At 38.2% G+C, this 25,641-nt stretch overlaps 2 protein-coding genes across 4 annotated transcripts; one reads left to right on the top strand and one right to left on the bottom strand.

Moving 5' to 3' along the window:
- The first annotated feature begins 139 nt into the window (after positions 1 to 139).
- On the top strand, positions 140 to 25,641 carry LOC122093501 (O-fucosyltransferase 8-like). Of its 3 annotated transcripts, none has more exons than XM_042663847.1 (10): positions 140 to 457; positions 14,679 to 14,768; positions 14,864 to 14,963; positions 15,157 to 15,227; positions 16,716 to 16,804; positions 17,121 to 17,241; positions 17,333 to 17,476; positions 23,345 to 23,679; positions 23,780 to 24,020; positions 25,021 to 25,641. In XM_042663847.1, the coding sequence occupies exons 1-10, from the start codon at positions 326 to 328 to the stop codon at positions 25,330 to 25,332; spliced, it is 1,635 nt and encodes a 544-aa protein (XP_042519781.1). In that variant the 5' UTR covers positions 140 to 325; the 3' UTR covers positions 25,333 to 25,641. The 3 variants fall into 3 exon arrangements, with proteins under 3 accessions (XP_042519781.1, XP_042519782.1, XP_042519780.1); XM_042663848.1 differs by lacking the exon at positions 140 to 457 and adding an exon at positions 1,575 to 1,741; XM_042663846.1 differs by lacking the exon at positions 140 to 457 and adding an exon at positions 2,008 to 2,585.
- On the bottom strand, positions 10,339 to 12,620 carry LOC122093850 (small RNA-binding protein 11, chloroplastic-like). The gene is made up of 2 exons (XM_042664393.1): positions 12,584 to 12,620; positions 10,339 to 12,167 (listed from the first exon to the last, which is right to left on the bottom strand). The coding sequence occupies exons 1-2, from the start codon at positions 12,618 to 12,620 to the stop codon at positions 11,980 to 11,982; spliced, it is 225 nt and encodes a 74-aa protein (XP_042520327.1). The 3' UTR covers positions 10,339 to 11,979.

The raw sequence follows: 25,641 nt of genomic DNA, 5'->3' as shown, positions 1-25,641 counted from the left end.
TTTGGTGACAGTGGCTTTTCTGTCTTTTGAGTTTGAGCCTTCGAGGCTTTCAAGAGATCAAACGTGATATTGGAAAGGAAAAATGGTTTCAATTATCGACCCGGTCACTGTGCTTCACTGCAATTGACATAAAAACCCTCTTAATACCATTCTTATGGAATCATTTCTCTCGGCTCTAATTCGCTATGGACTTTTGGCTTCTCAGTCTCTTTCGGAACTCTCTCTCAGACACGCGGTTACTCTCTGACTCTGGACTCCTGAAGGCAAGAAGAAGCAAACTGTCGAAGTGAAATCGAAACACGTAAGAAATTTAAAGGAAAAGGTGATGGTGAGGGTGACTGCGTATTTGGTGGCATTGGCGATGACTACTCTTTGTGCTTTTGGATTATGGATTTATGTGAAGAAGCTCGATCCTAGGATTGTCTGGACCACCGTCTCTCCTGATCGACATAGAACGGTACTTACTCTATTCTCTTCAATTTCCTCTTGAATTCCGATGATCGGATCCTTCCTCTCGCCGTCTGTTGCTGCACCTTTGCTCTCGAAGAGTCAACAGTCAATACTTGAGCTTTGGGAAAGCTAGACACTCCCGATTCTCTTCACCGTTTGATCTCAGATCAACGGCCTAGAACTTATATTTTGTTTTGTTAGTCATTCAGTTCAAAAACGAAGTTTCCGCTGCTTTTGGTAGTAATTCATTTTTTTTGTTTTTGTTTTGTTTTGTTTTTTTGTTTTTGTTGGAATAAAATGATGAAATCTTTCATTTGATATTTATCGTTCTTTTTTTTTCTTGGAAACGGTCCAGGTAAAAAAAAAAAAAAGCCAATAGAAATGAGAAATGATATTCTAACATTTGAGTTTCGTTTCAAAATGAAATTTTGACATAGAAATTGAAAATTTTGATTTTGAAACGGAACGTTGTTTTGTTGTTTCTGGAACAAAATGATTATTAAATGCAACCTTTGTTTCAAAAACAAAATTTTCAATTTTTGTATTAAAATGCTATTTTAAAACAAAAAATGGTGATTGATGAACTTCTTTTAGGAATGATTATCTTAATTGTTTACTTTTTTTTTTACAATTATAATAAAATTGAAATGATGGAACAATGTTACGTTGTGCTATTGTTTTCTATTTTTAGTGTTTTCATTTATTTTTATTAAAAAAAAAAATCAAGTCAACATTAAATATTTTATTTTATTTTATTTTTTTCATTCCCATAAAATAGGAAAACATCATAAACATTTTTCTGAATAATTATCAAAGGCAGCCTTAGTGCCTGCAAGCGGCGACAAATGAGATGGAAGTTGATGACTTTCAACTGTCAACGTTCAACGTGTCAGTTAGCTAATTTGGGTTGCTTTTGGGTACATTGTTAATTACAGTAAGTTATAGGTCCATTCGTGTAGTTATAAAAATACCCAAATTTCAGAAAAAGGACAAACACAAGGGATGCTTAAGTAAATTACGTAAACCTCAAGCCTAACCCAGTAATATATGATCTCTTTGAAAAGCATTAGTGTATTCATCCTCCAACGGTTTGGGGTTTATAAGGGCCCGCTTCTTGTTCTTCATCGTCACCCTTTGCTTTCTTCGAATAGTTTTTTATTTTCCTCTCCTTTGAGTTGCCTTGTTCCAGTCATGGTGGATTCTAGAGTTTGCTTCTGCACACTCGTTTGGTCAAATGCTTCCATCCGAGGATGGAAACACAGGAAGATCAAAGCAAGGTTGGATCCGTCAGGTAGTAGTTGATAGTGATGTGATTCTTCGCCGCCTTAATTTAATCGTTTGTTTCCTTTCATCTCCTCGCTCTCTTTTTTTCATTAATTCTATTTTCTTATGAAAATCTCGCTTACTTTTCACTCTTCAATCGTTGACACCTACAACTTAGCTTATCTTTGAATTCAACTACAAATATTTTGCTAAATTGCTTTCATTGTTTGGTGGGTCGGTCTTGAAATTCACGTTTCGCATGCGAATTGGTCACAAGAACATGTGGATATTGAATTGGTCAGTGTTTAGAATAGAGTTTGAGGCAGTTCTCTTGAACTTGTTTCATTTTCTTGGGCTCTTCGGCTGGGGTTTTATTGGTCTGACTTGATTAAGACTGGCTTCAAATGAAAGAGATACCAAGATAGAGAGAAACCCAGATAACCGGATTCTTACTGATCAAAGCCGTGTAGAGAGATACATGTTTAATGTGAAAGCAGGGATCTCCCAGAAACCCACTTCCTCCCCTGGGACCTGTAAAGCCACCTACAGGCATGAAAAACTACCAGAGCAGATACTCGGAAAATTTATCTGGGCGGGAGACTTCGATTGGGAGGAGAGCATCTGGGGTAGATTACATATGGACCAAATCAGTTTTGCTTAATGAATTGAAAAATGACATTGCAAAAGGCGGTGCATCTAAGGGCATCTATGGTGCAAAAAGGCAGAAGTGGCTTCATAATTATGTGAAGTCCATTGCAATTGTTCTTGGGTTGATGGGTTCCCTTTTCCTGCTTGATTCCCTTATGTTCTCCTTTATTCAGTCTATGAATCTTCAGAATGGTTCCTCTAGGAGAGAACAGACAGTGCTTGAGGTATGACTTTTGGTGTCGTTATGTTATTATACTTGGCGAAGCCATTACTGGTCATTGTGGGGTTAAATGGCAGTCTTTTTCAATCCTTACTTGCACCTCGTGTCAGATTTTTTTGGATTATTATGTTGTAATTCAATAACTTGCCGGATTGTAGGTATTGCACCTTAGATTGACCAGCATATCTTGGTTTTCTTGGTTCCTCTCTAACAGTGATTTCTTTGTTCTGTATTATTTTTGGTTTCCTCTCTTTTCTCTCAACGCTTTGTGGATTTCTCTACATTATCTTGTTTTGTCCAAGTTTTATAGCTGTATGTTAATCAATTGACACTGTGGAATTCTCTCTCTCTCTCTCATATTGGATTATGTTTACAAACTCTGTCAAATAATAAATCCACTAGGCCAAACCAGTTCCTTGAGGACTCAATTTGAGCTTGAGGTATATTCTTCTTTCTAATCTAAGAAATATTTAGGACGAACTTAAATAAATTTAAGTGGTGATTCCTTGACTAGATAATACCTGAAAGAGTGTCATTAAGATCTGGAAGACCATTATGGAGCACATATGACTTTTAGTACTCTTTTCTTTTGTACTAAAATGTGATCTTGAGTTTAATCTGCTTTAGTTTTGAATAAGAGGTTGGTGAAGTTTCAAAAAACCTATCAAGACGAGCCCTTCCCCCCCGCCCTCTTTGTTCCCAAAGGACTAGAGAGGTAGGGTGGTGCAGGAAGTTCTAACCTACAACCAAAAGAGATCATTAAAATCTGGAAGACTATTATGGAGCAAATATGACTTTTAATACTCTTTTTTTTTTCTACTAAAATATGATCTTGAGTTTAATCAGCTTTAGGTTTCAATAAGAGGTTGGTGAAGTTTCAAAAAACCTATCAAGAGGAGTCCTTCCCCACCCCCCCTTCTTTGTTCCCAAAGGACTAGAGGTGTGCAGGTTGGCGCAGGAAATTCTAACCTACAACCAAAAGATTGGAACGATTTGGTAGATAAGTATGTAATGAATGTGTCCTCTCATTCATTCCTCCTTGTATTGGTGGTGGTTGTTCATCCCTGATTCCTCTATCTATTTGATTGCCTTCAATTCTATATGTTGAAAGTTGGCTCTTCCCTTTCGGAATGGTGGAGCAAGCTTTTTTGAGCAACCATTTACTCAAGGAGGAGTGGGTCCAATACCACTATAAATGCAATTAGTGTTTTTCAAGAAAATGCAATTAGTTGTTTTCAATCCACACTTTCTCTCACTTGAGATTGTTGAAGATTCAAACTTCAAAAATATATCCTAACCAAATAAATAGGGTTAGATGGCCAGCCAATCTTGACTTAGTTGATTCCAAATCACTGAAACATTATTTTTAGTTGTTTTTAATCTTCAATCAAATGCAATGAGTTGTTTAGACTTCATTGCATGTGGAAGGCTCTGCAGGAGTTGAACCCAAAACTAGTTTGTGAGTATGGGAATATCTGGTGCTACTAATGGAATTGTTTGTCCTTTACCCAAAGGGTTGTTTCCTTGGGCCTGAACCCACAAAATTAATAGAAATTAAAGCAGAGGAAAGATGGAGAAACTAATCTTCCATTTCATGAATAGATGGAATTTAAGCATCAAGAAAACTTGTAGTGTTCCCTAGTAAGCATCAACAGAACACAAGAGAAACATTGAGCAAGATCCAGTGCGTGGATCCACCTTGCCTTCTAAGTGAATCTTAAACTGTGTCTTTGGCACCACAATGAATATAAATCTCAACATTCTCTTTATGTTTGTGAAGGTTTAATGACTGTCTACCCAAATGAAGAAAGCTTTAGTCTCTATAGTTGTACAATGTTAAGTCACTTGACATCCATGCATATTGCATTTGTTCATATCCATAGTTGTCAAGGTGTCATCCAGACGCCCCATTTGCTAGAAGAGTGCCTTGGTCGCCTAAGTGTCTTGTTGGTGTTTCCTTATTTTTTCTCTCTTCCAATGCCTAAGGGCGCTTGGATGCCTAAGTGCCTTGTTAGCGTTGCCTTGATATTTTCCCTCCAATGCCTAGGATTGCCTAGATCCACCCTACCTTTTAATTGAATCTTAAACTAGGAATCTTTGATACCATAGTGAGAATAACTCTCAACATTCTCTTCATGTTTGTGAAACTTGACATCCATGTATATTGCATATGCTCATCTCTATAGTTTTCAAGGCGTTGTCCAGGCGCCCCCTTTGCTAGAAGAGCGCCTTGGTCGCCTAAGTGTCTTGTTGCTATTGCATTGATTTTTTCCCTCTTCCAATGCGTAGGGGCACTTGAATGCCTAAGTGCCTTTTTGGTGTCGCCTTGATATTTTCCCTCCTTCAATGCCTAGGATTGCCTAGATGGGGTAACAACTATGTTCTTATTTCCAAGCTTTTGATATTGTCCACTGTACATCCTTACACTCTTGTATCTCAGTTTTTTAACTTTTAAAGTTCATTATGTCCACCACAAAATGAGTTAGAAATAAGGAAGGCTGGGGCTAGAGATGAGGGAAGAAGAGAGAAGAGAGGAAGGAAGAAGGAGAGAAGATGAGAGAAAGAAAAGAGGAAATGAGAGAAAAACGTGAGGGGGCTTATTGCTCATCTCACCTATATTAACTTTAACCAATACTTTAGGGAATTACATATTCCTCCCTGAGGGAGGAGAAAAAGAAATAAAAAGAAATACACATTAGGACAACTTAACATAAACAGTTCCTAATGTACCCCTATTACATTTATTCTAACACTCCCCCTCAAGCTGGAGAATAAATGTCATACATTCCCAGTTTGCATAAGAGGGTACTGAATTGGTGAGGAATGAGTCATTTGATGAAGATGACTGCCAATTGATCAACTGTCCTTATAAAAGGTGTGTAGATGTTGCCAGAGTCAATCTTTAGTTTGATGAAATGCCGGTCCACTTCAATGTGCTTTATTCTATCATGTTGCACTAGGTTGTGGGCAATGTTTATAGTTGCTTTGTTGTCACTGTAGAGTCTCAGAGGTCCTTCAGTCTTATACCCTAACTCGAGAACCAACCGATGCAGCCAAGTGAGTTCACAAACTACATGAGCAAGTTACAACAGGTTGGTTTTTGCTTCTCCATGTAACCAAGTTACCACCCACGAATGTGCAATAACCAGATGTGGTTCTCCTATCAGAAATGGATCCAACCCAATCAGCATTGTAATAACCTTCTATCCTCAAGTGATTGATCCTGCCATACAAAAGTCCTTTTCCTGGAGAGGACTTCAAGTATCTAAGGATGAGGTACACAACATCCAAGTGCCGACTTTTAGGTACATGCATAAACTAGCTCACTGCTCCCATTATATAAGAAATGTCTGGGTGAGTCAGAGATAAGTAAATCAGCTTCCCCACTAGCCTATGGTATTTCCCTGCATTAACAAGGGAAGTGCCACAATCTTCTCCTAGCTTATGATTCTGCTCAATAGGAGAACTTGCCGGTTTACAATCCAGCATTCTTGTTTCTTTCAATAGATCTAGAACAAATTTTCTTTGGTATACGTTGATTCCCTTTTTGGACCTTGACACTTCAATACCCAAAAAATATTTCAAGTGTCTTAGATCCTTGATCTCAAACTGTTTGGCCAAATAAGCTTTTAGCCTAGTTATCTCCTCATTGTCATTTTCAGTTACCACAATATCATTAACATACACAATCAACACTATGATGGTGCCGTTATCTCTCCAGATAAATAATGTGTGGTCTGGTCGACTCTGGGAATGTCCATTTTTCGGAATTACCTGTATAAACCTCTTAAACCAAGCCTTTGGTGACTGCTTCAGACCATAAAGTGCCTTCTTTAGGAGGCACCTTACCATTGGCTACTGGAAACTTGAAACCAGGAGGGTGCTGCATATACACTTCCTCGTCTAAATCTTCATGGAGGAAGGCATTCTTCACATCTAACTGATATAAGGACCAATCTCTGATTGCTACCACAGATAAAAGGACTCTTATAGAGTTATGTTTGGGCACAAGAGAAAAGGTCTCCTGGTAATCAATTCCATACACCTGATTGTGCCCTTTGGCCACCAATCTTGCCATGTACCTCTCAATAGCACCATCTGATCGATACTTGATCGTATAGATCCATCTGCATCCAACTGGGATTCCCCCCTGGGAAGGTTAACCAATTTCCAGGTACAGTTCTTCTCAAGAGCCATCATTTCCTCTGACATGGATTGTTTCCACTTAGGGTCTGACATAACCTCGGTAATAGTTTTGGGACTAGAAACAGAAGAAAGAGTAGCTATAAAAGCAGCACTTGTAGGAGAGAGAGCATCATAGGAAACAAACTGGGTTATAGGATAGTACAAGCTCTCTTATCTTTACGAACAACAATAGGAAGGTCCAACTCCAAATGAGGAGAGAAGATATTACCTGACTAAGGAGGGGGAAGCTCAGGATGTGGATCCAAAGAGGACTCTTGGCAGGTCTTCTTTGTCCTTCTTGTGTATACAATAACATGTGCTTTCTCTGTACAAGGTTCATCCGCAGTATCAACATCTTCTACCTCTTTACGTTTACCAATATAAAAAGAAAAAGGAGTAAGAGGCAATGAGGTAAGAAACAAAATGGCATCAACAACCTTTTCACTTTCATTTCTATTCTCCCCCTGAAGAGGATGCTGATGAGGGGGCAAAGTAGGGCACAAACTCGAGGAAGGTGACATCTTTGGAAAGAAATCTCCTACGAGATGATGGGTGGTAATACTTTTAGCCTTTGGTGGTGGAAGAATACTCAAGGAAGAGGCATTTGAGAGCCTTGGGATCAAGTTTGGTTTGGGAGGATTTGTTAACATGCACATAACAAACACAACCAAGCACCATGGGAGGAAGAGTAAAAGCGGAAGACTGAGGAGACAAAAGTGCAACTGGGTTTTGAGACCCAAAAATTTTGGTAGGTATACAATTGATGAGGAAAGCCTCAGCAAGAACAGCTTCAGGCCAAAAATTTTTAGGAACATGCATACCAAATAAAAGACTTCAATCGACTTCTAATAAATGACGATTTTTCCTTCTCAACTACCCTTTTTTGTTGGGGTGTATCAACACAAGCAAGCTGATGGATAATACTATTGTTAGTAAAAAAGTCTTGTAGACCACCATACATGGGTATAGACCATTTTATAGAAGTTTTTGAAGGCATCATAAACAACACTCTTATGCTTCATAAGAATGGTCCAAATACAACGAGAAAAATCATTAACAAAAGAAACAAAATAACAATGGCCAAATAGGGAGGTGGTGGAACAAGGTCCCCAAACATCAGTATGCACAATATGGAAAGGAATAACAAATCGATTACCATGATAGGGATATGATGAATGACAATGTTTAGCAAAAGTACATAGTTCACAATGAAATATATGAGAAGAAAATGATGTAAACAAATGAGGTAACTGTTTCTTCATAACAACAAAAGATGGAAACGCTGATGCCAAAGCATCACAGTCTATGGAACTAGCATCACTACGGCTGTAAAAATGCAACCCTAAAATGATGCAGAAGATAATAGAAAACAGAACAAATAATGCACACAGGTTTACGAGGTTCGGCAAGGTTGCCTACGTCCTCGGTGAGATGAGATCCTACTTCACTATCAATTGTTGGGACAGGTGCGCATGGGGGCTCTGGTATTGGGCGTCGCACCGGTGGCCCAAAGTCTCTGCCCAGATCCCGGCTCGAATCGCTGTCGCGCTGGCTGGACATCAAGGAAATAAAGTTGCACCTTCTCCATAAGTCTGGGCTTTTGGATGACTGACAAGCGCTTGATCCTACATCAATGAAGAATAGGGTTACAATGCTCGTCCCTCACACCTCTCAGTATTGCTTGCATTACAGAGAAAGAAACCCTCGCTATGAATATATAACGAAAAACCCTAATCCGGAAAGTACAAAACTACTCTCAAATAAAAAATTCGAGCTGGGGGCTGTGCCCCCTACACCCCCGCTATGCAGGGGGGCCTCCTGCCCCCTTGCAACCCCCACGATCCACCAACTGATTAACGGGGCCACTGTCCTGCTTATCGAGGCGCTACACCAGTACTTCCTGGATTAAACTGTGACAGAATACAAGACATCGTACACCAACATATGGCCACATGCATAAGATTGTGCTATAGTAAAAAAAGGTAACGGCTCAAGACAGTATAGGCCGCCCTCTTCACGCCCACTGCCAATAATCCTCTTCGTCACCAAATCTTGAAAGAGGCAATGAGAAGGAAAAAATGTGATATAATAATTCAAAGTTTTAGTTAAAGTGCTCACAGACAATAGATTCAAGGTAAGGTCAGGGCCATGAAGAATGGAATCAAGTGAAATTGAAGAGGTAATGGGGATACTGCCTTTACCAAAAATAGAGGAGAAGTTACCATCAGTTACTCAGATATTATCTTTACCAGAACAAATGGAGTAGAGTCATAGTAATGGGACGTACCAGCCATTTGGTCAGTGGCACCTGAGTCAATGATCCATGACGGAGCTGTGGAAGGTGTAGAGGTGGTGCCATGCATAGCAGAAGCTGAGGCATCCTGTGAAATAGATGGGCTATCAAGCTAAGACATGAACCGACGAAGCACTACAATATCATCCCTAGAGAAGGAGCTGGTATCTGCCTGTGAGGAGCCTCTTTTATCAGTCTCTGTCATAGTAGCATGGGTTGTAGCCCCTCCTTTGCAGCTACCACGTGTGTTAGGAGATCCACCACGTGTACTAGGATGGCCATGAAGGACCCATCACCTCTCTCGAGTATGTCTAGGTCTCCCACAGTGATCACACTGCCATTTATCTCTATCATCTCCACGGGAAGGCCCTTGACCTCGGCCACCTCTACGCCAATCTCTGTGGTAATGGAAGAAAGGGCAGAGCACTCAAGTGAAGGTGTAGAATCCATGACACCTCTCTTGGTCTCCTCACTCAGGAGGTAGCTACACACCTCATCAAGGGATGGAAGAGGAGACTTGCCTAAAATCTATATTCAGATCTGCTCATAGTCTGAATTTAGCCCACCTAAAAGAATCAGAACACACTTTTTTTCAAGAGACTATAAACCTTGATTTCATCATTAGGATTGGTTAACTGAAGATCTCAGTAATGATCATACTCCTCACAGAATCCTATAATAGTATTATAGTAGTCAGAAATGGACTTAGTCCCCTGCTTTATGGAGAGAGCCTGTTGAAGAAACTGGTAGACCTTCACAGAGTCACCCACTTTGTCATGGGTCTTAGAGACACTATCCCAAATATCCTTGGCAGTTTCCTTTCTTATAAATCTCCTATCTATCTCAGGTTTCATGGAGAAAAGTAGCCAAGTCATAACAGTAGAGTTTGCAATCTCCCATTTCTGGTACCTTGAGTCTGCGACAGTGGGAGCCTTGATAGCCCCAGTAATATACCCTAGCTTCCCTATACTCTGCAGGGATAGCTTCTCAGAGTGTGACCAATCCAAATAGTTGGTACTATCTAACTTCACAAGAGTAATCTGGGTGTTAGGATCGTTAAAAACAATTGAGCTGGGGTTAGTACTACTCGACCCATTCGATGTAGCTTCCAGAGGTTCCGTGAGATCAAACATAATGTAAGGATACTCCTCAAACAACACCAATGGAGATCCAAACCAAAGGGGATACCCAAGTCCCAAATATTGTCTTCTCAGAACCCAAAAAAAAAATTCCAGCAAGCTAAAAGGGCATGAAATCTTAATTAAATATCAACAAAACTCACTTCCAACTGTGGAGCTTCATCTAAAACTCACATACAAGCATCATAGGATAGAGCACATCTAACAAATGGAACTAGCAACCTCACTACCAGCTATTGCAGGCCAGAAACAAGCCAAAACAGGGGAAAAACGGTACCTGGCAGCAAGTGGTAGATGGAGTTGTACTCCTTCATCACAACTAATCAACAACTGAGGTTTGGAGGGATCATACAAGACCCTTGGGCGACCCTATCCAGCAAGGTTTCATCCTCAACCAATGTCGGAGGAGAGAGAAACAGAGAAGAGAAATATTGGTTGGCGGTAAACCTGGGATAAAGTCTTCTTCTCAGTTTGGACTTCAAATGGTCTTTGTGGTCCTTCAAGATCCCTCCAACTATCTTCAAGTGGATTCTAGAACTCCATTAGGTTTTCTTGTATACTTTTCTTACATAGTATAGCCTCTAATGAGGACCCCTTTGCTTCTAGGATTCCAAGAGAGACTTAATGAATGGAACCGGGATGCTTGATCGACTCTCAAACCCTTGTACAAGCTCTGATACCAAGTTAGAAATAAGGAAGACTAGGGTTAGAGGAGAGAAGAAGAGAGAAGAGAGGAAGGAAGAAGAAGGAGAGAAGATGAGAGAAGGAGAAGAGAAAATTAGAGCAAAACGTGAGTGGGCTTATTGCTCATCTCACCTATATTAACTTTAATCAATACTTTAGGGAATTACATATTCCTCCCTAAGGGAGGAGAAAGAGAAATAAAAAGAAATACACATTATCCATTTTAAATACTTTGACCGTACTAGAATCTGATATGTAGTATTAAAGTGTGTTCTTTGAAAAGGTGCCTTATGTACTACATGAACCATGAGTGTGCAAGCATAAGAGTTGTTTGAAAATATAAACATAAGTAAATACAGAATTATCTAGGCTCTATTTGGCTTAGTTTATATTTATGTTTATTACGTATTTATGAATAATCAATTATGATAATAGATTATGGGCTATAAACAATAATTGTTTGGTTTCTACTAGTCATAATAGATTATATACTGGAAATAGGTTTGGTATGCATGGTTATATATTATGTAACATTGAGTATTTTATTAAAGATGTGCTTTGTAGGAAGTACATCTATATTTCAATGTAAGTATCATACAACAGTGGGATCTACTACGAAGTACACAAAGCTTCAAGTTGCTCCATGTTGACAGACCTTCTGAAAATTCTGTGAAAATCTTTAGAGGGTATGATAAACAAAAAAGAGGATGGAGGCTCAGGGCAGGGGCCATCTATTTAGATCAAATCCCACAATTTATTAAAGGGGCAGTTTTTCTCTCATTGCGGAGAGGAAATCTGGCTTCAACTGAAAATTAACAAAAAATTAGAAAGAAGAAGAGGACAGAATTCAGAGAACTCAGAGAAGGAAAGAACTCAACTGTGATGACATGAAGGGATTAATTAAGAATAAAAAAAATTCTATAAAAACAAAAAAACTGAAGGAGAGAACTCAGAAAAGGGAAGAACAGAATTTTATTTTTACAAGTGTCATTTCGAATTCATGACTAACATGAATCTGTTTCCCCACAAGAAAGAAACTAGTGGAGACAAAAGACAACTAATAGATAAAGAAAGCATTTCACAAGGCAACCTTGTCCTCATTCAGGTCCTGTAGTTTTTGAAACTTCCACAAAAATCAGCTTTCCACCAACTATCCTTCCATTCATAGCTTGCAATGCCTTGTGTGACTCAGTAATAGACCCAAAAGTCATGAAACCAAAACCTTGAGGCCTCAGAGTATTTGGGTCCTTAACTAGTCTTGCCTCTGTGACTGTACCAAATGGATCTAACAGTATTTTAAATCTTTATCTGTCGGGTGATATGACAACAAGTCATTAAGAATCCCACACAGCGATTTCCTATCAATAGCTTCACTGAAACAGCTGCCACCTCAAGGCCCAGAAATGATCACCGTCTTCGGCAAATGGGTTATAGGAAAGCTGGAAGCTAATGGCTCCCTGATACAGTGGCAAACTCAAAATCTGGAAGAAGTGGATTACCAAAGAAGATGAAGAAATATTTTCAAATCAGAAAAGAAGAAATGAAGAAGAGAAGAAGAAGAAGAAGAAGAAGAAGAAGAAGAAATATTTGTAGGTTGGAAAAATCAGAGAGGATATGGCTATTGAATCCTTCTCCCAAACTATTTCTGCCTGATCACTTCCTTTGATGGCTCTTTTTAGGTTAGAAATCTAGGTTTTATACAGTCCTTAGCATCAGAGATCTCAGCCACTGAATCCATGGCGGAGAGAGGAGAGCACGGAAGATTCGTGGTGGTTGTGGCAGTTGCAGGTGTGGCGGTTTGAGAGAGAGAGAAAGAGAGAGAGAGAGAGAGAGTACTTGATTTTATAAAAATATGTAAATTACCCTTTTACCCTTAGTTTTGGACCATTACAACATGTGCTCATTAAGGGTTTACCGCATAAACAACAAAAATCTCTTTATCCCAATAAATCATAAACACCTTCCAACCTCTTTATGAATTTCTTGATATATTGATTTATAATAATTAGAAATAGGGGTCATAAATCATACCAACCATCTCTATTTATGTTTTATGTCAGATAAACATAAATTTAAACTATACCAAAGAGGGCCTTAATACTGTTATAAACTTTCAGCATGTTGTTTTTCATCATGTTTCTTGGTGATTGAGCTTGCATCAGTTACCTTCTATCTTCATCATTTTTGTACTATGTTGCTACATAGTGCAATTTTCAGTTTTCATATCATTCCATGGTTACTTTTCTTTGAAAGCAGTTGGATAGAGGAAGATGCTTATCCACTATACCATGAATCTCCATAACCCTGTGGGGTCCCTTGATGCTTCATAGTTTGACTTCATACAATTGAGGATCGTGTCTACTCAAGCTTGAACTATTTTCCCTTGATGCTTCATGGTTTGAATTCATACAATTGACAATTGTGTCTACTCAAGCAAACTGAAATTCTCTTATTTAAACTGCAGCTTGTATTCTTTCACCACCTGGGGGGGGGGGGAGATGTATTCTGTGTCTCAAATATGCTGCATTTAAGTTAGCTTCATCTGTATAATGACCATCCACTCTTTTTAAGCTAAGACATCTTATGCTGGATCATAGTTGTCAAGGCGATGACTAGGGTCCAGGTGGCCTAGGTGGAGTTTGGGTGATTGTCGCCTTATTGCACTAGAGCCTTGAAGCAAGGCACAACACCTATTTATGTCAAATATCATTTAAGTAAAACAGTTACTTACGATATTATTAATAATAAGCAAATACCTCCTATTTGAATCCAATAAAATAGTCTAAAAATCAAATTCTAGAAGGATAAAAAGTCAGCTCTCCAGTCCAAGAAAAAAAAAATTTGTTGTACGGCGATTTTCCACTTTCAAGTGCTGGTTTTTTCTCACTTCTAAAAATTTCATAAATCTTACCATGGTAAAAATTGGTAAAAACGAAAAGTCCGATAAAATAATCTTTTGTATTGATATTCATAAATTTATTTTCATTTAGGCGATTTTAACAGTATTTGTTCACTTTAAAATAAGTTTGACCGAACATAACTTTGTCATTAAACTTAGATTTAAGTGATCGATATTTTGCTGGAAAATTGGTTTGTGCTCTACCTAATACACAATATCTCATGTAAAAATAAGATCATTTTACCATTCAAACTTATTATAGAACAAGAACATTTCTCTAAATGTTGATTTTTTATGGTTTAATGCTCATTTTTGATGATTTGAAGTGGCTTAATGTTGAGTTTATGTGGCTTAATGTTGATTTTTTGATGATACAAGGTATATGTAGCATACTAAATAAAATGTTAACAAGGGGGAAAAATAACACTTGGTTCCCTTGTTCGCTTTAAGGCTCGCAACTTGTTACCTAAGTCCTTAGGCAGCTCTCCAACGCCTTGGTTTTCCTTAGTGCCGTGACAACTATGTGCTGGATACTACAGTTATGAAAAAAAAAAAAATTGTCTGCGGAATCCTGTCCTTTTTTTTTTTTCCCTTATAATAAAGAGTCCTGTATTATTTGCTTTTAGCTTTTATTTTGCTGGAGATTGGCTAAACCCATGCGCCTGATTTCACAGTTAGAATGAGTCAACCCTTTGTTATGTAGCTGCATTAGAATCCTTGTGGGTATTGGCGTTTTCTTTGTGTGAATGTTAGACTTTTTATCCTTTGATTTAAGATGGATTGTGATTGTAAGTTTTATTTTATCAATGGGCTGTGCAATTTAAGTGTTCATGCTAAAAACATGAGATGCTCAAAATGAGTGTAATTAATCTGCAGTTATAACTTGTGTTCTTGAAGGACAAGAGGGTTGGTTTTGTTCATGGAGAAAAAACACCCATACTGATGCATGGCAGGCTTCTAAATTTGGCATCTACGGCTCTTGCAGAGGTATGTTATTTGAAAAATAAACTTGATCTGTATTGAATTTTCCAGAAACATGATTGGTTTTCTAAATAATGTCTTTTTCCTTAATTTTGCAACAGAAAGAATTAAGACATGATTCATCAACAATGTGGGGTGAACCGTATAAACAGGCATCTGCATGGAAACCTTGCGCAGATAAAACTAGTACAATACACCAAGGTAATCTTGTCAGTTATTCCAATATCTCAGTAATGTTAATGTTTTGCTTCTTTGTTGAAAGCAGTCTAAATATATGACCATTTGATAACGATCCAACCAAGGCTCAAGAGTTTGTCAGATATTCCTTTCCGTACCCTACTTGTGTATGTATTTAGTTGTCCCTCACCCCGTCCTCCCTTTCCATTTTTGGCAGGAAAGCGCTCTGAAAGCTCTGGATTTATATTGGTTAGCGCAAATGGTGGTCTCAATCAACAACGAGTTGCTGTAAGGCTCTAAATTGCTTAACCAATGCATCTTTATTATTAGATGATAAAGCAAACTTTCAAAATATCAAATGCATCAGCTATTCTGGAAATTATATGGGCTTGGATACATAAAAGTGATCTTGGTGTGAATATATGACGTGAGCAATAAGCATGGGCATTCAAGATGGAAAAATTTTTAAAAATGAATTGTCCTTGCTACATTGGTGCTAGTGTGCAAGTCAATGCTTGGCTGATGGAGGAGAGTTGTCAGGTCCGCAACCAGCACAAAACCTTTCAGCCAAACCATTTGAATTTACACATAATTGCTTTATGAAGATTTCATCAATCCATAGATCATATGCTATTTTTGTTTCTTATCGGCTACATACTTTTCTGCATCATTTGCTGAAAGGTACAACATACAACTTGACCAATTTGTCCATGGAGAGAGTAACTTTCATAGGAATGAAGTGGGCTATTTGGTCGCTGTCCACAATCACCCAAATGGCATCCATGCCTCCTAGCAGTGCGGTGAAATCCAATCTCGAAGTCCATGGTAATATTCTCCCACTTCCAGTCTGGGATGGATAATGACTGCAACAACCTATGTGGTCTCTGTCTCTCATCCTTGACTTGCGAACAAGTGAGGCACTTGGATACATGAGTGGCTATGTCGTTTTTCATTCTCTTCCACCAGTTGGAAACTTTGAGATCCTTGTACATCTTTGTGCTGCTGGGGTGTATCAAGTACGGAGAGTTGTGTGCTTCTCTCAAAATGATCTCTTAGATCACCATCCTCGAGTGCGCACAATCTTCCCCTAAACTTGAGGATTCCCTCATCAATCAACTTGAAATCCAAATCATTTTTTTCATCCAAAAAAAAAAAAAAAAAAAACATTGCTAAAAACCAAAAGTCCAGTAAAATAATCTTTTGTTTTGATATCCATAAAATCATTTTCATTCAGGAGATTTTAACAACATTCATGCACTTTAAAATTAGTTTGACTGGAACATGACTTTATCATTACAACTTAGATTTAAGTAATCTTAGACTTGTTGGAAAGTTGGGTTTTATGTTATACCTAATACAAAAAGTTTCATGTAGAAATAAAATCATTTGATCAGTAAAACTTATTATGGAACAAGAGCATTTATCTAAATGTTGATTTTTTTTTACTTAATGTGAATTAAATGTTAATTTTTATGGTTTGATGTGGCTTAGTGTTGATTTTTAATGACTTGATGTGACTTAATGTTGGATTTTTATGATATGAGGTATATGTAGCTTACTAAATAATGTTAGAAAAGAGGGAAAATAAAAAAAAAATAACACTTGGTCGCTTTGTTCGCCTTAAGGCAGGTGTCTTATTGCCTAAGGCTTAGACAGCCCTCCAATGCCTTATTGCCTATCTTTAGTTTTCACTTTCCACTATCAACCAAAATTTTCATTTTTGTTTGAGTAATCATGTGGAATCCTGTTGATTCAATTTAGTGTTCATGCTTGCAGGTTTGCAATGCTATTGTTGTAGCAAATCTACTTAATGCAACTTTAGTTCTTCCAAAGTTTCTCTACAGCAATGTCTGGAAGGATCTCAGGTCTGATATCACTTTTTTTTTTTTCAATCAATCTTGTTTAATTCCTATTTTCAAGTGACAATTGATGTTGATGTCATCATAAGCTGCACTCAAGCTGAAGAGAGTCTGTTATTTATGACTTCTTGTTGCTGCTCTCATCTTTTTTCCATCACTTGATACTTGATGATATGATTGTTTCTTGTATTTGACTTCTTCATGGAATGTATATATGTGTGATTTTGGCTCCCTACCTTCTATGCACAAAATGCTTTCCTGTTTGTTGTAACAGATCCTGCTTCTGAAGGTTATATATGTGTTTTTCCGGATTAAAATGCAGCCAATTTGGTGATATTTACCAGGAGGAGTATTTCATGAATCTTTTGAAGGATGAAGTGAATATCGTTAAGGAGCTTCCTTTGCATCTTCAGCTAGTAGACATTGAGGCCATTGGGAGTCTGGTGTGCTTATTTTCAAAGCATTTGCTTTACTTTATCTCGAAAAGGAAATCCTTTTTGAAAATACCATTTTATTTCATTTACTTCATTGCAGATTACTGATGCAGATATTATAAAGGAGGCAAAACCCACTGATTTTATTGAAACTGTACTTCCTCTCCTACAACGAAATGGAATTGTTCACTTCCTTGGCTTTGGCAATCGACTTGGCTTTGATCCGTTACCTTTTGAGCTTCAGGTTAAGACATCATTTAAGATTTGCTTTTTCAACTAAGAGGTTTAATGGGATTAATATTGCATGATGGCTTTTGCTGCAGTGGAAATCAATTGGCATTGCATACAAACTTAATCTCTCCCCTATTTTGATTTCGTATTATTTCTAAATTTCCTTTTGCAATCATGGTTTGAAATTTCGGTCGAACTGACCTAAATCTGACGAAATATTTCGATGTCGAGAAGCCCTGAAATGAAACATGAGTCTACTCTACTTTCGACCAAAATTTCGGTTGCTTCTACTCGTTTCTGAAAAATTTCGAGATTTTGCCCCTTTCACTTTAGAACTCCAGGACTACTAGAAAACCTCAGTTTTTTGGAAAAGTCCTTTTTTTGCTACTGAATTAAGACTTGGTGGTCAACCATGAAGGATCCACTTCAACATTTGGGTGGATTTGAAGCATAATTTGGCCAAATTTGTTTACATTTCAAAATTTCCACCTATAGGGCTATTGTGATGGACTTTGAGAGATTCTTCTAGGGTCCGAAGCCAAACTACTATTTTGTGTGCTGTGTTTTTATAATCTAAAGGTTCAAACATGTTTATAGATGCTTAATTAGGGTTTCCCTGAGGTTTGAAGCCAAAATATGGCCATGTGACCACTGAAATATACTAGATTTCGGTTGAATTTCGACCAAAATCCAAAATAAGAGGTCAAAATCGAAATCTCGAACTATGGCTGCAATACTAGAGACTAAGAGGTCTTTGCCTCCCATGTATGTGATGCTTAAACGAACTTGGATTATATCTGAAAATTTTAAATGAACTTGTTGGATGCATGGTGAAGATTAGATGAAATATAACTCAAACTGTTGTTATTGCTGATGGACAGTATTTATCATTTTTATGTACTTATGCTAGAAAATAATGTACATGCCATCTCCTGCCTATTATCTTGATTGATGGGATTTTGATAAAAACTTTTTCCTTTGATAGTGAATTGTTCTTTTATTGTCCTTGTTATGGTGTCAAAATTACCATGTTAGGTCTTGTATTGTAGATGGCCAGTAGTCCATTCTGAAACCTCTCTCATTTAGTGCTCAGATTTGTAACCTTCATTCTCCTACTGAGCAACCTTGATGACCATGAATTTTCTCATAAAGGAACATAATTTCCTTCATTGGATGCCCCTAAATTTTTTCCAGCAAGGTCATGCTCCTAAAAAACTCATGTCAATGCTGGAATGTCATAGGCCTATCACGAATTTTCCATTCTATATTGTTTCTTTGCCTTTTAATTTCTTCATGAAGTCGACACTAATTGCAATATCGTTGACCGATAACTCTTGGAAAGCTTGACCTGCCTAGGCTTTTATTTCCAAAATACCAAATTGTCCTTGGGAGTCTTCCAACTAGCATCCAGAGTATCACTGAAACTCTGTTGTCACTTTCACCTTCAAATTACTGGATTAGAGCTTTGTAGAACAAATATCATCCTATGTGACATGAATGTCATACAGCTAGTGATAAATAAATAAAAGGAAATTTACAGCGCCACCCCCTCGAGAATGCCATTATTATAAGAACACCCTCTCTGTTTCACCAAATTAGACTCAGCTTCCCTACTGTCGGTCACTGTTAAATGAAGAGTTAAAATGACCATTAACCCTATTCACTAAAACTCATGTTTTAACCTAAGTCCTCTTCACCCCTACCTATACTCACCAATGTTGGCCTGCCGTGCTCGGTTCTATAGGTTTCACTCCAGATTCTTCGAGGCTATTGTGATACCACCGGCGAAACCACCGCACCTCCATCACCACCGTCACCGCTACCCCACCACCTTCTCCCCCTGATAGTAATTCCACTCCACTCATGTCCATGGATGATTTCACACCCTAATAGTCGTAATCTGTACCTGAACATGGTTAGGTTCAGCCATCAGAACAGCAGATGGTAAGCTAATACTTCCTGCCTTTTCCTTTCCTTGCAACCTCACTTTCTTTCTCACCTGCACAGTTGGATTTTAACCTTTTTCCCGTGGTTAAAAAAAAAGGGACTCGGATTGGAAGAAACAGGGACCTACTTATTACTCAAATCAGTGTCCTGTAGCAGAGATTTGATTCGTCGCCGCTTTTGTTTATTAATCTAAGAAGTGATGACAAAGATAAAAGCTTCGACATTTGACGGAATTGCCTGATTGAGGAAGGAGGACTCGGAGGAGAAAGAGAGGTGGAAAGGTAGGAATCGCTGAACAGAGATGGGTTTGCATTAACTATTTCTATAGATACAAAGGCTATAACTCTAGAAGGTGGTTGGTAACAATAATTTGGATTTTGGAGGAGATGAGCTATCTAAGCCTTTCCCTTCTATTTAATTTTTTTCTGCTTCTTCACCCTTTTAACTATCTGTCTCACAATTCACATGGTCCCTAAGAGCTGAGATCATAAACCACAGTTCCATTTTTGTTTCTTGTCAAATTTTTCAGTATCGATTTGGTCATCAAACGATAAAGCTTGAAGAGTAGAGAGTAACAGGTATCATCTTCTCCATTCTCTGTCTGCCTTTTTTCATCTCGCTTCCTTTTTCTTCAAATGCACTGCAAGATGTTACATCACTAGGAGAAAGCATGAGTTTTGGAAGCAATAGTTTCGTTTTGTGGTGGGGATTTACTGTTCTTCTCCTCCTTATGGTTCCCTTGGGCTTAACTCGGGCGGAGTTCTTCTACTCTCTTTCAAGTACTCTGTTCTGAGTGACCCTTTGTCAGTGTTAGCGAGTTGGAACTACGACGATCAGACACCATGCTCATGGAACGGAGTTATGTGCACCGGAATTGGGACGATGGGAATGGCTGGGGACTCTCTTCGCGTCATTAGTTTGGTTCTCCCCAGTAGTCAGTTTCTGGGTTCAATTCCACTAGACCTGGGCATGATCGAACACCTTCGCCATCTCGATCTCTCAAATAATTCTCTCAATGGAATTCTCCCCGCTTCGTTGTTCAATGCTTCCGAGCTTCGGTCACTAGCTCTCTCCAACAACGTCATCTCTGGTTTGTTGCCGGAGTCTATTGGTGGGCTCAATAGCATCCAATTTCTTAACCTATCAGACAATGCCTCCAATCTCTCCACAAGGGACTTACTACATGGGTATTTTAGGTACTTCACATTTAGTAAGGGCATTTTGATATTTAAAATAAAATATAGTAGCTGACATCAGCATATAAGGTATATTCCTTAACAGTGACTGACGGTAGGGGTCTGAGTCTAATTTGGTGAAACAGAGGGGGTGTTCTTATAATAGTGGCATTCTCTAGGGGGTGGTGCTGTAAATTTCCCATAAATAAATATTCAATGGATGATTTCAATAGGATGGGCATTAAGAGAAACAAATTTAGAGTTATCTATAGATCTCACCTCACCTCTACCCCTTAAACTAGGATTGTCTAATGAATTCCCATCAATATTCAGCTTTACTAGACCCAAAATACTGCCTTGCGGATGACCCAACTGCTCACAACATTCTTACAAGCAACAGTCAAATGTTTAAGTGGGCTTTCTTCGATTCAGGAGAAAGTTTTCCTTGACAGGCAGGATGGATAGTGGTCTCCTGAGGGAAACATAATACCTTATCTAGGATTATACTTCCATGTTTATCCTTGAGCATCCTTAAGTGGTGTTAGTACAAGAAAACAATCCTAAATTTTGTTCCTTTAAAAAAAAAAAAAAAAAAAATTCAAAGCTGAACCATTTGAGCAACCGACTAGGAAAGAGTTGAACATCAAAACAGGGAAAAAGCTCAAGCTGTTAGAAAGGGAACATAACAATGTGTGTCAACACCCCCTTGCACATGTAGGCCCACACACATGGCTTTACACCTGACACCAACACGTGGCACTGAGGGTACAGAGCAGAGGGGTAACGATAACCTCCCCAGCACCTGCTAGGGATCGAACACCCAGCCTCCTGGTTTTGATACCATGTTACAACTGCTTATCCCAAAATCTCAAGCTTATTAGGAAGGGCATACAATGTTTATCAACATAATCAATTTGCTGGAATATAGCCATGTAGAGTGTGGACTACTTTAAGCAAAGGATACATGTTGATCCCTGACTAATGGTATTCTCAACAAGAATAAATGTTGCTGTATTCTGTATATAATGGATCTTCTTGTCTGAGACAGTGATGGGACTTGAAAATACCTCAAAGAAAAGTAAAAAATATGGAATTTAATCAGATGACTAAAGTATTCTGGATAAGTTTTAGATGAAATGGTTTGAGTTGTTGCAAGATCAATGCAACCATGAATCATAACCTGTTGATAGCTTCAATAGAATCAACTGCTTAAGCCTTATCTATCTAGCTTCCAGATTACACCGTTTCCAATCTCTTCACTGCCCAACTCCATGCCCCAATTCCTCTGTTATCTATCATGGCTTCAACTAATATCTATTTCTGAATAATTTAAGGAACAATTCAGTGTTTGGTGAATGGAGGTTGATCGTCACTTGTCGTCAAAGGCATGTTGAACCATGTGTATCTGTGTCGATTTGCATGCCTGGAAAACTCAATGGTGAAAATTCTTTGGCCTTTTGTATTTGTCGATTTGATTTATACATTGTACAGCTATCAAGTGGGTGCTCCCTGTAGTATGTGCTACATGAACTAGGGGTTGGTGCTCCTTGCGGGGGGTGTCACTAATTGTGTGGTGTACCTTATACCTGGCCTAGATTTGGGTTGTAGCCCAAGTAGCCATTTGCACCATGGACGTAGCTACCTTGGCAAACCACGTATACCTTCTCTTGTGCTCGCTTCTTGTGGATGTTGTTCAACATGGTCTTGGATCGTCAACTCATAGACTCCATTGCACATACTTCAATATAATGTGTTCATCAAACCCTATATCTTTCAGAGATGCATAGAGGCGGAGCAACATAGCATTGGACTCTCCTGCCAACCATTTGATTCTTCACTTTTCCACCGGAATATTTCTGGTTAAAGCATCAAGTGAATCTCTTTCCTTGGTTTTTGAATGGAAATTTTGTTCTCTAACTAGCATGGTTTAAAGTATCTCTGATACATATCTTAAATTTAGCCGATCGACGATGACTGATACTAATACTTTAATCCTTGATCTTTAGAATATCTTACTGTGTCTCTAATACGATACCCTCCGATACGTATCTTAAATTTAGCCAACCGATACGGCGATCGGTACTGATACTTTGATCCTTACTGACCAGTTACCTTCATGCCTAATCCATTGCAACACTCTAGCATTATCATCATCTTGTGGAAAAATATCCTAAAACTCTCCTAATTCCGAAGCTTCACCATATTCTTTAACCATTTTAGTCTTAAATCCATAGTCTAGAAAGGAGGACATGAGCCATCATTAAGTTTTCTCCGGGTCTTATCTATCATTGCTTGAACAAAATAGTGCTCCAAAAAAATTTAAAATATTACATGAAAGCAACAAAGTTTCATAATCATAGTAACTTATTCAAGTCAATGATGTACATCTAAATGGAAACCATGTTTTGAATGTGCCTATAATTCAAAATAAATAAATAAATACTTCAGTAGATAAATTTGTGTTTAAGATAACTTGAGATGCCTCACAAAATATGTCGTCAACCTGTCTGCAATGTCTTATCCATATATTCTCATTTTTTTCCCCCCAATTCTTGAGGATTTAGTTACAACATATAAGGGATCATGTCATCAATATGTACTTCAGCCTTAAATCTATCATTGCCTGCTGATTGGTGGCACTGACATTCTGTAGCATTTTATCTACACATGTCATATGCCTTATTTACATGAAACGATTTTGGAATTTGTTGCAGAGATTAAGATGCTACTGTAATTTGGCGTTCTTTTTTTTTTTGCAGAGATTAAGATGCAAATGTAACTTCCATGCTTTGAAGTTTGTGCCCAAAATTCAAGAAGTTGGTTCTTTATTGGTTAGAAGGCTACGGAAATATGATTTTGCACTGAATCAGCTAGATAAGCAACTGCTTGGAAACTTCATACCCAACAATCCATCTAAACAAAAACAACCTTCAACAGTACGATCAAAATATCTTGCTTTGCACTTGAGATTTGAAATTGACATGGTAGCATACTCACTATGTGAGTTTGGAGGAGGAGACAATGAGAGACAGGAACTCCAAGCCTACAGGGAAAGACACTTTCCTTTGCTTATTGAACGGTTGAAAAACACAAAGTACGTATTTTTCCTCAGCCTTCTAACCTATTTAATGAAGTTTTGATAACAAACTCCTGGGGGAATACCTTGCCCCATTGTATCGACAATGGTTTTGCAGGTTGGTTTCTCCTGCAGAACTTAGAAAGTTGGGGAGATGTCCGTTAACACCAGAAGAAGCTGCACTTGTGCTTTCTGGCATTGGTTACAGACATGGAGCATACATCTATCTTGCTGGATCTAATATATATGGGGGACAATCAAGGATGCAACCCTTCACTGACCTCTACCCCAACTTGGTTACGAAGGAAGATCTCCTCACGCCAAATGAACTTGCACCATTCAGGAATTTTTCTTCTCAGGTAGACTGGCATATTACTATCTTCACATTGATTTAAAATCTGTACATTTCTCAACTTAGTCTATAGATTTTTATTGTTGTATCCAATTTTATTGGTGTAATAACAAAGTTGTAAGAGAATTGAACCACCATTTTAAATTTCAGAATAACCCAGTATAAAACATTGAGGGGGATGGCATATGAATAGCAAAAGTGGATTCAGGTAGCTGACCCCCATTTAACTAGGATGAGGCTTTGTTGGGTTGAGTTGGGTTGAAAGCATTGAGGGAGACTGCTAATTTGATGGGAAAGGCCTGTTTTCCATTTGTGCATGATTGCTGTCTGTTCCATATTTATTTATGATATTTAAGTTTAGTACCTAATTATGACTTTATAGTTTGAGTTGTTTAAACTGGATGGTTGGATCATTGGACTATATGAACTAAAGGCGTTCTGTGGGATAGTTGCATAGTGCAGGGTATATGCACCTTTAAATTTTGAATCAGTCTAACTGACTGGTTTTAGATTGTTGCACTCGGAACTAAAGGGGTACAGTGATACTAGTTGCTTTAACAGGTTTAGAGGAATCATAATATGCAAATAAATGTATAACAGGTTCAGAGGAATCTTAATATGCAAATAAACGTATTCATTTTAGGTGGTGCTACAATTTATTGGGTCTTGTCACAGGTAATGACTGTTCTTGATTTATGGCCTACAAATTGTCACATGTGCATTAATATTGTAATAGTGAAGCAAAATTTTCTCATGATAATTGCTTCGATTTCTTAAGATGATGATGGATTGTGTTTTGCATTAGGAAAAAGTACATGAAAATCCTGCTTATGATGGAAGTTCTTAGATTTTTTTCTGAGAGTTTAGATCCCACAAAACAAGAGCATGGCTCTAAATCTCTACTGTTGTTTCTTCAGAATATAGCCTCTGCACCGAATTTCCTTTTTAAGAATTTTATATAAAACCCATCTGCAATTTCTGAAAAAGAAAGAATATTCTGGATGCAGCTAGCTGCACTGGATTTCATTGCATGTGCGACTGCCGATGTGTTTACAATGACCGATTCAGGGAGTCAGTTCTCATCTCTCATGTCTGGATACCGAGTTTACTATGGTGGGGGTCGTGCTCCAACCTTGCGGCCAAACAAGAAGAGGCTAGCAGCAATTCTTTCGGAGAATGGCACCATAAAATGGAGTGGCTTCGAAGAGAGAGTAAGAAAGATGATCAAAGAAGAACAAAGGGTACGTGCAAGGGGTTTTGGTCGAAGCATTTATCGGCAACCAAGGTCCCTAGAATGCATGTGCAAGGGAAGAAACTAGCAATCCTTCCTTCTCACCATTTCCAGGTCATTTTCATGTTTTCCTCCAGGCCTTTCATTCGTTCATTCTTTTGTTGCCAATGATATTATAGCTTTCCTACTACATATCAGACTCCATTTCATGAAATGATTAGGAAGGATTGCATCAGTGCGCTTCTCTTTTTCCCCTGGGGGCAGAGCTGTATTTGTATATAACTTCTATCAATGCATATTAAAAAAAAAAAGTTCAGTGCATCACAAAAGAGACAATTTTGTTACAATTAAACATTGATCAATTAAAAAAATAAATGCCACATATCTATTGCTTCCA

The sequence above is a fragment of the Macadamia integrifolia genome, chromosome 11 (genome assembly GCF_013358625.1).
Source record: "Macadamia integrifolia cultivar HAES 741 chromosome 11, SCU_Mint_v3, whole genome shotgun sequence".
Classification (NCBI taxonomy): Eukaryota; Viridiplantae; Streptophyta; class Magnoliopsida; order Proteales; family Proteaceae; genus Macadamia; species Macadamia integrifolia.
This window is presented reverse-complemented; position numbering and strand designations above follow the sequence as displayed.

Excerpts from the sequence above, each read along its gene's own strand:
- LOC122093850 (XM_042664393.1), bottom strand. The coding sequence starts at position 12,620 with ATGGATTCAGTGGCTGAGATCTCTGATGCTAAGGACT. Across the intron at positions 12,168-12,583 it reads GATCTCTGATGCTAAGGACT|ATCCATTTGGTACAGTCACA; the intron begins GTATAAAACCTA and ends AAATACTGTTAG.
- LOC122093501 (XM_042663846.1), top strand. The coding sequence starts at position 2,265 with ATGAAAAACTACCAGAGCAGATACTCGGAAAATTTATCTGGGCGGGAG. Across the intron at positions 17,477-23,344 it reads CGTTACCTTTTGAGCTTCAG|AGATTAAGATGCAAATGTAA; the intron begins GTTAAGACATCA and ends TTTTTTTTGCAG. Across the intron at positions 24,021-25,020 it reads TCAGGAATTTTTCTTCTCAG|CTAGCTGCACTGGATTTCAT; the intron begins GTAGACTGGCAT and ends TTCTGGATGCAG.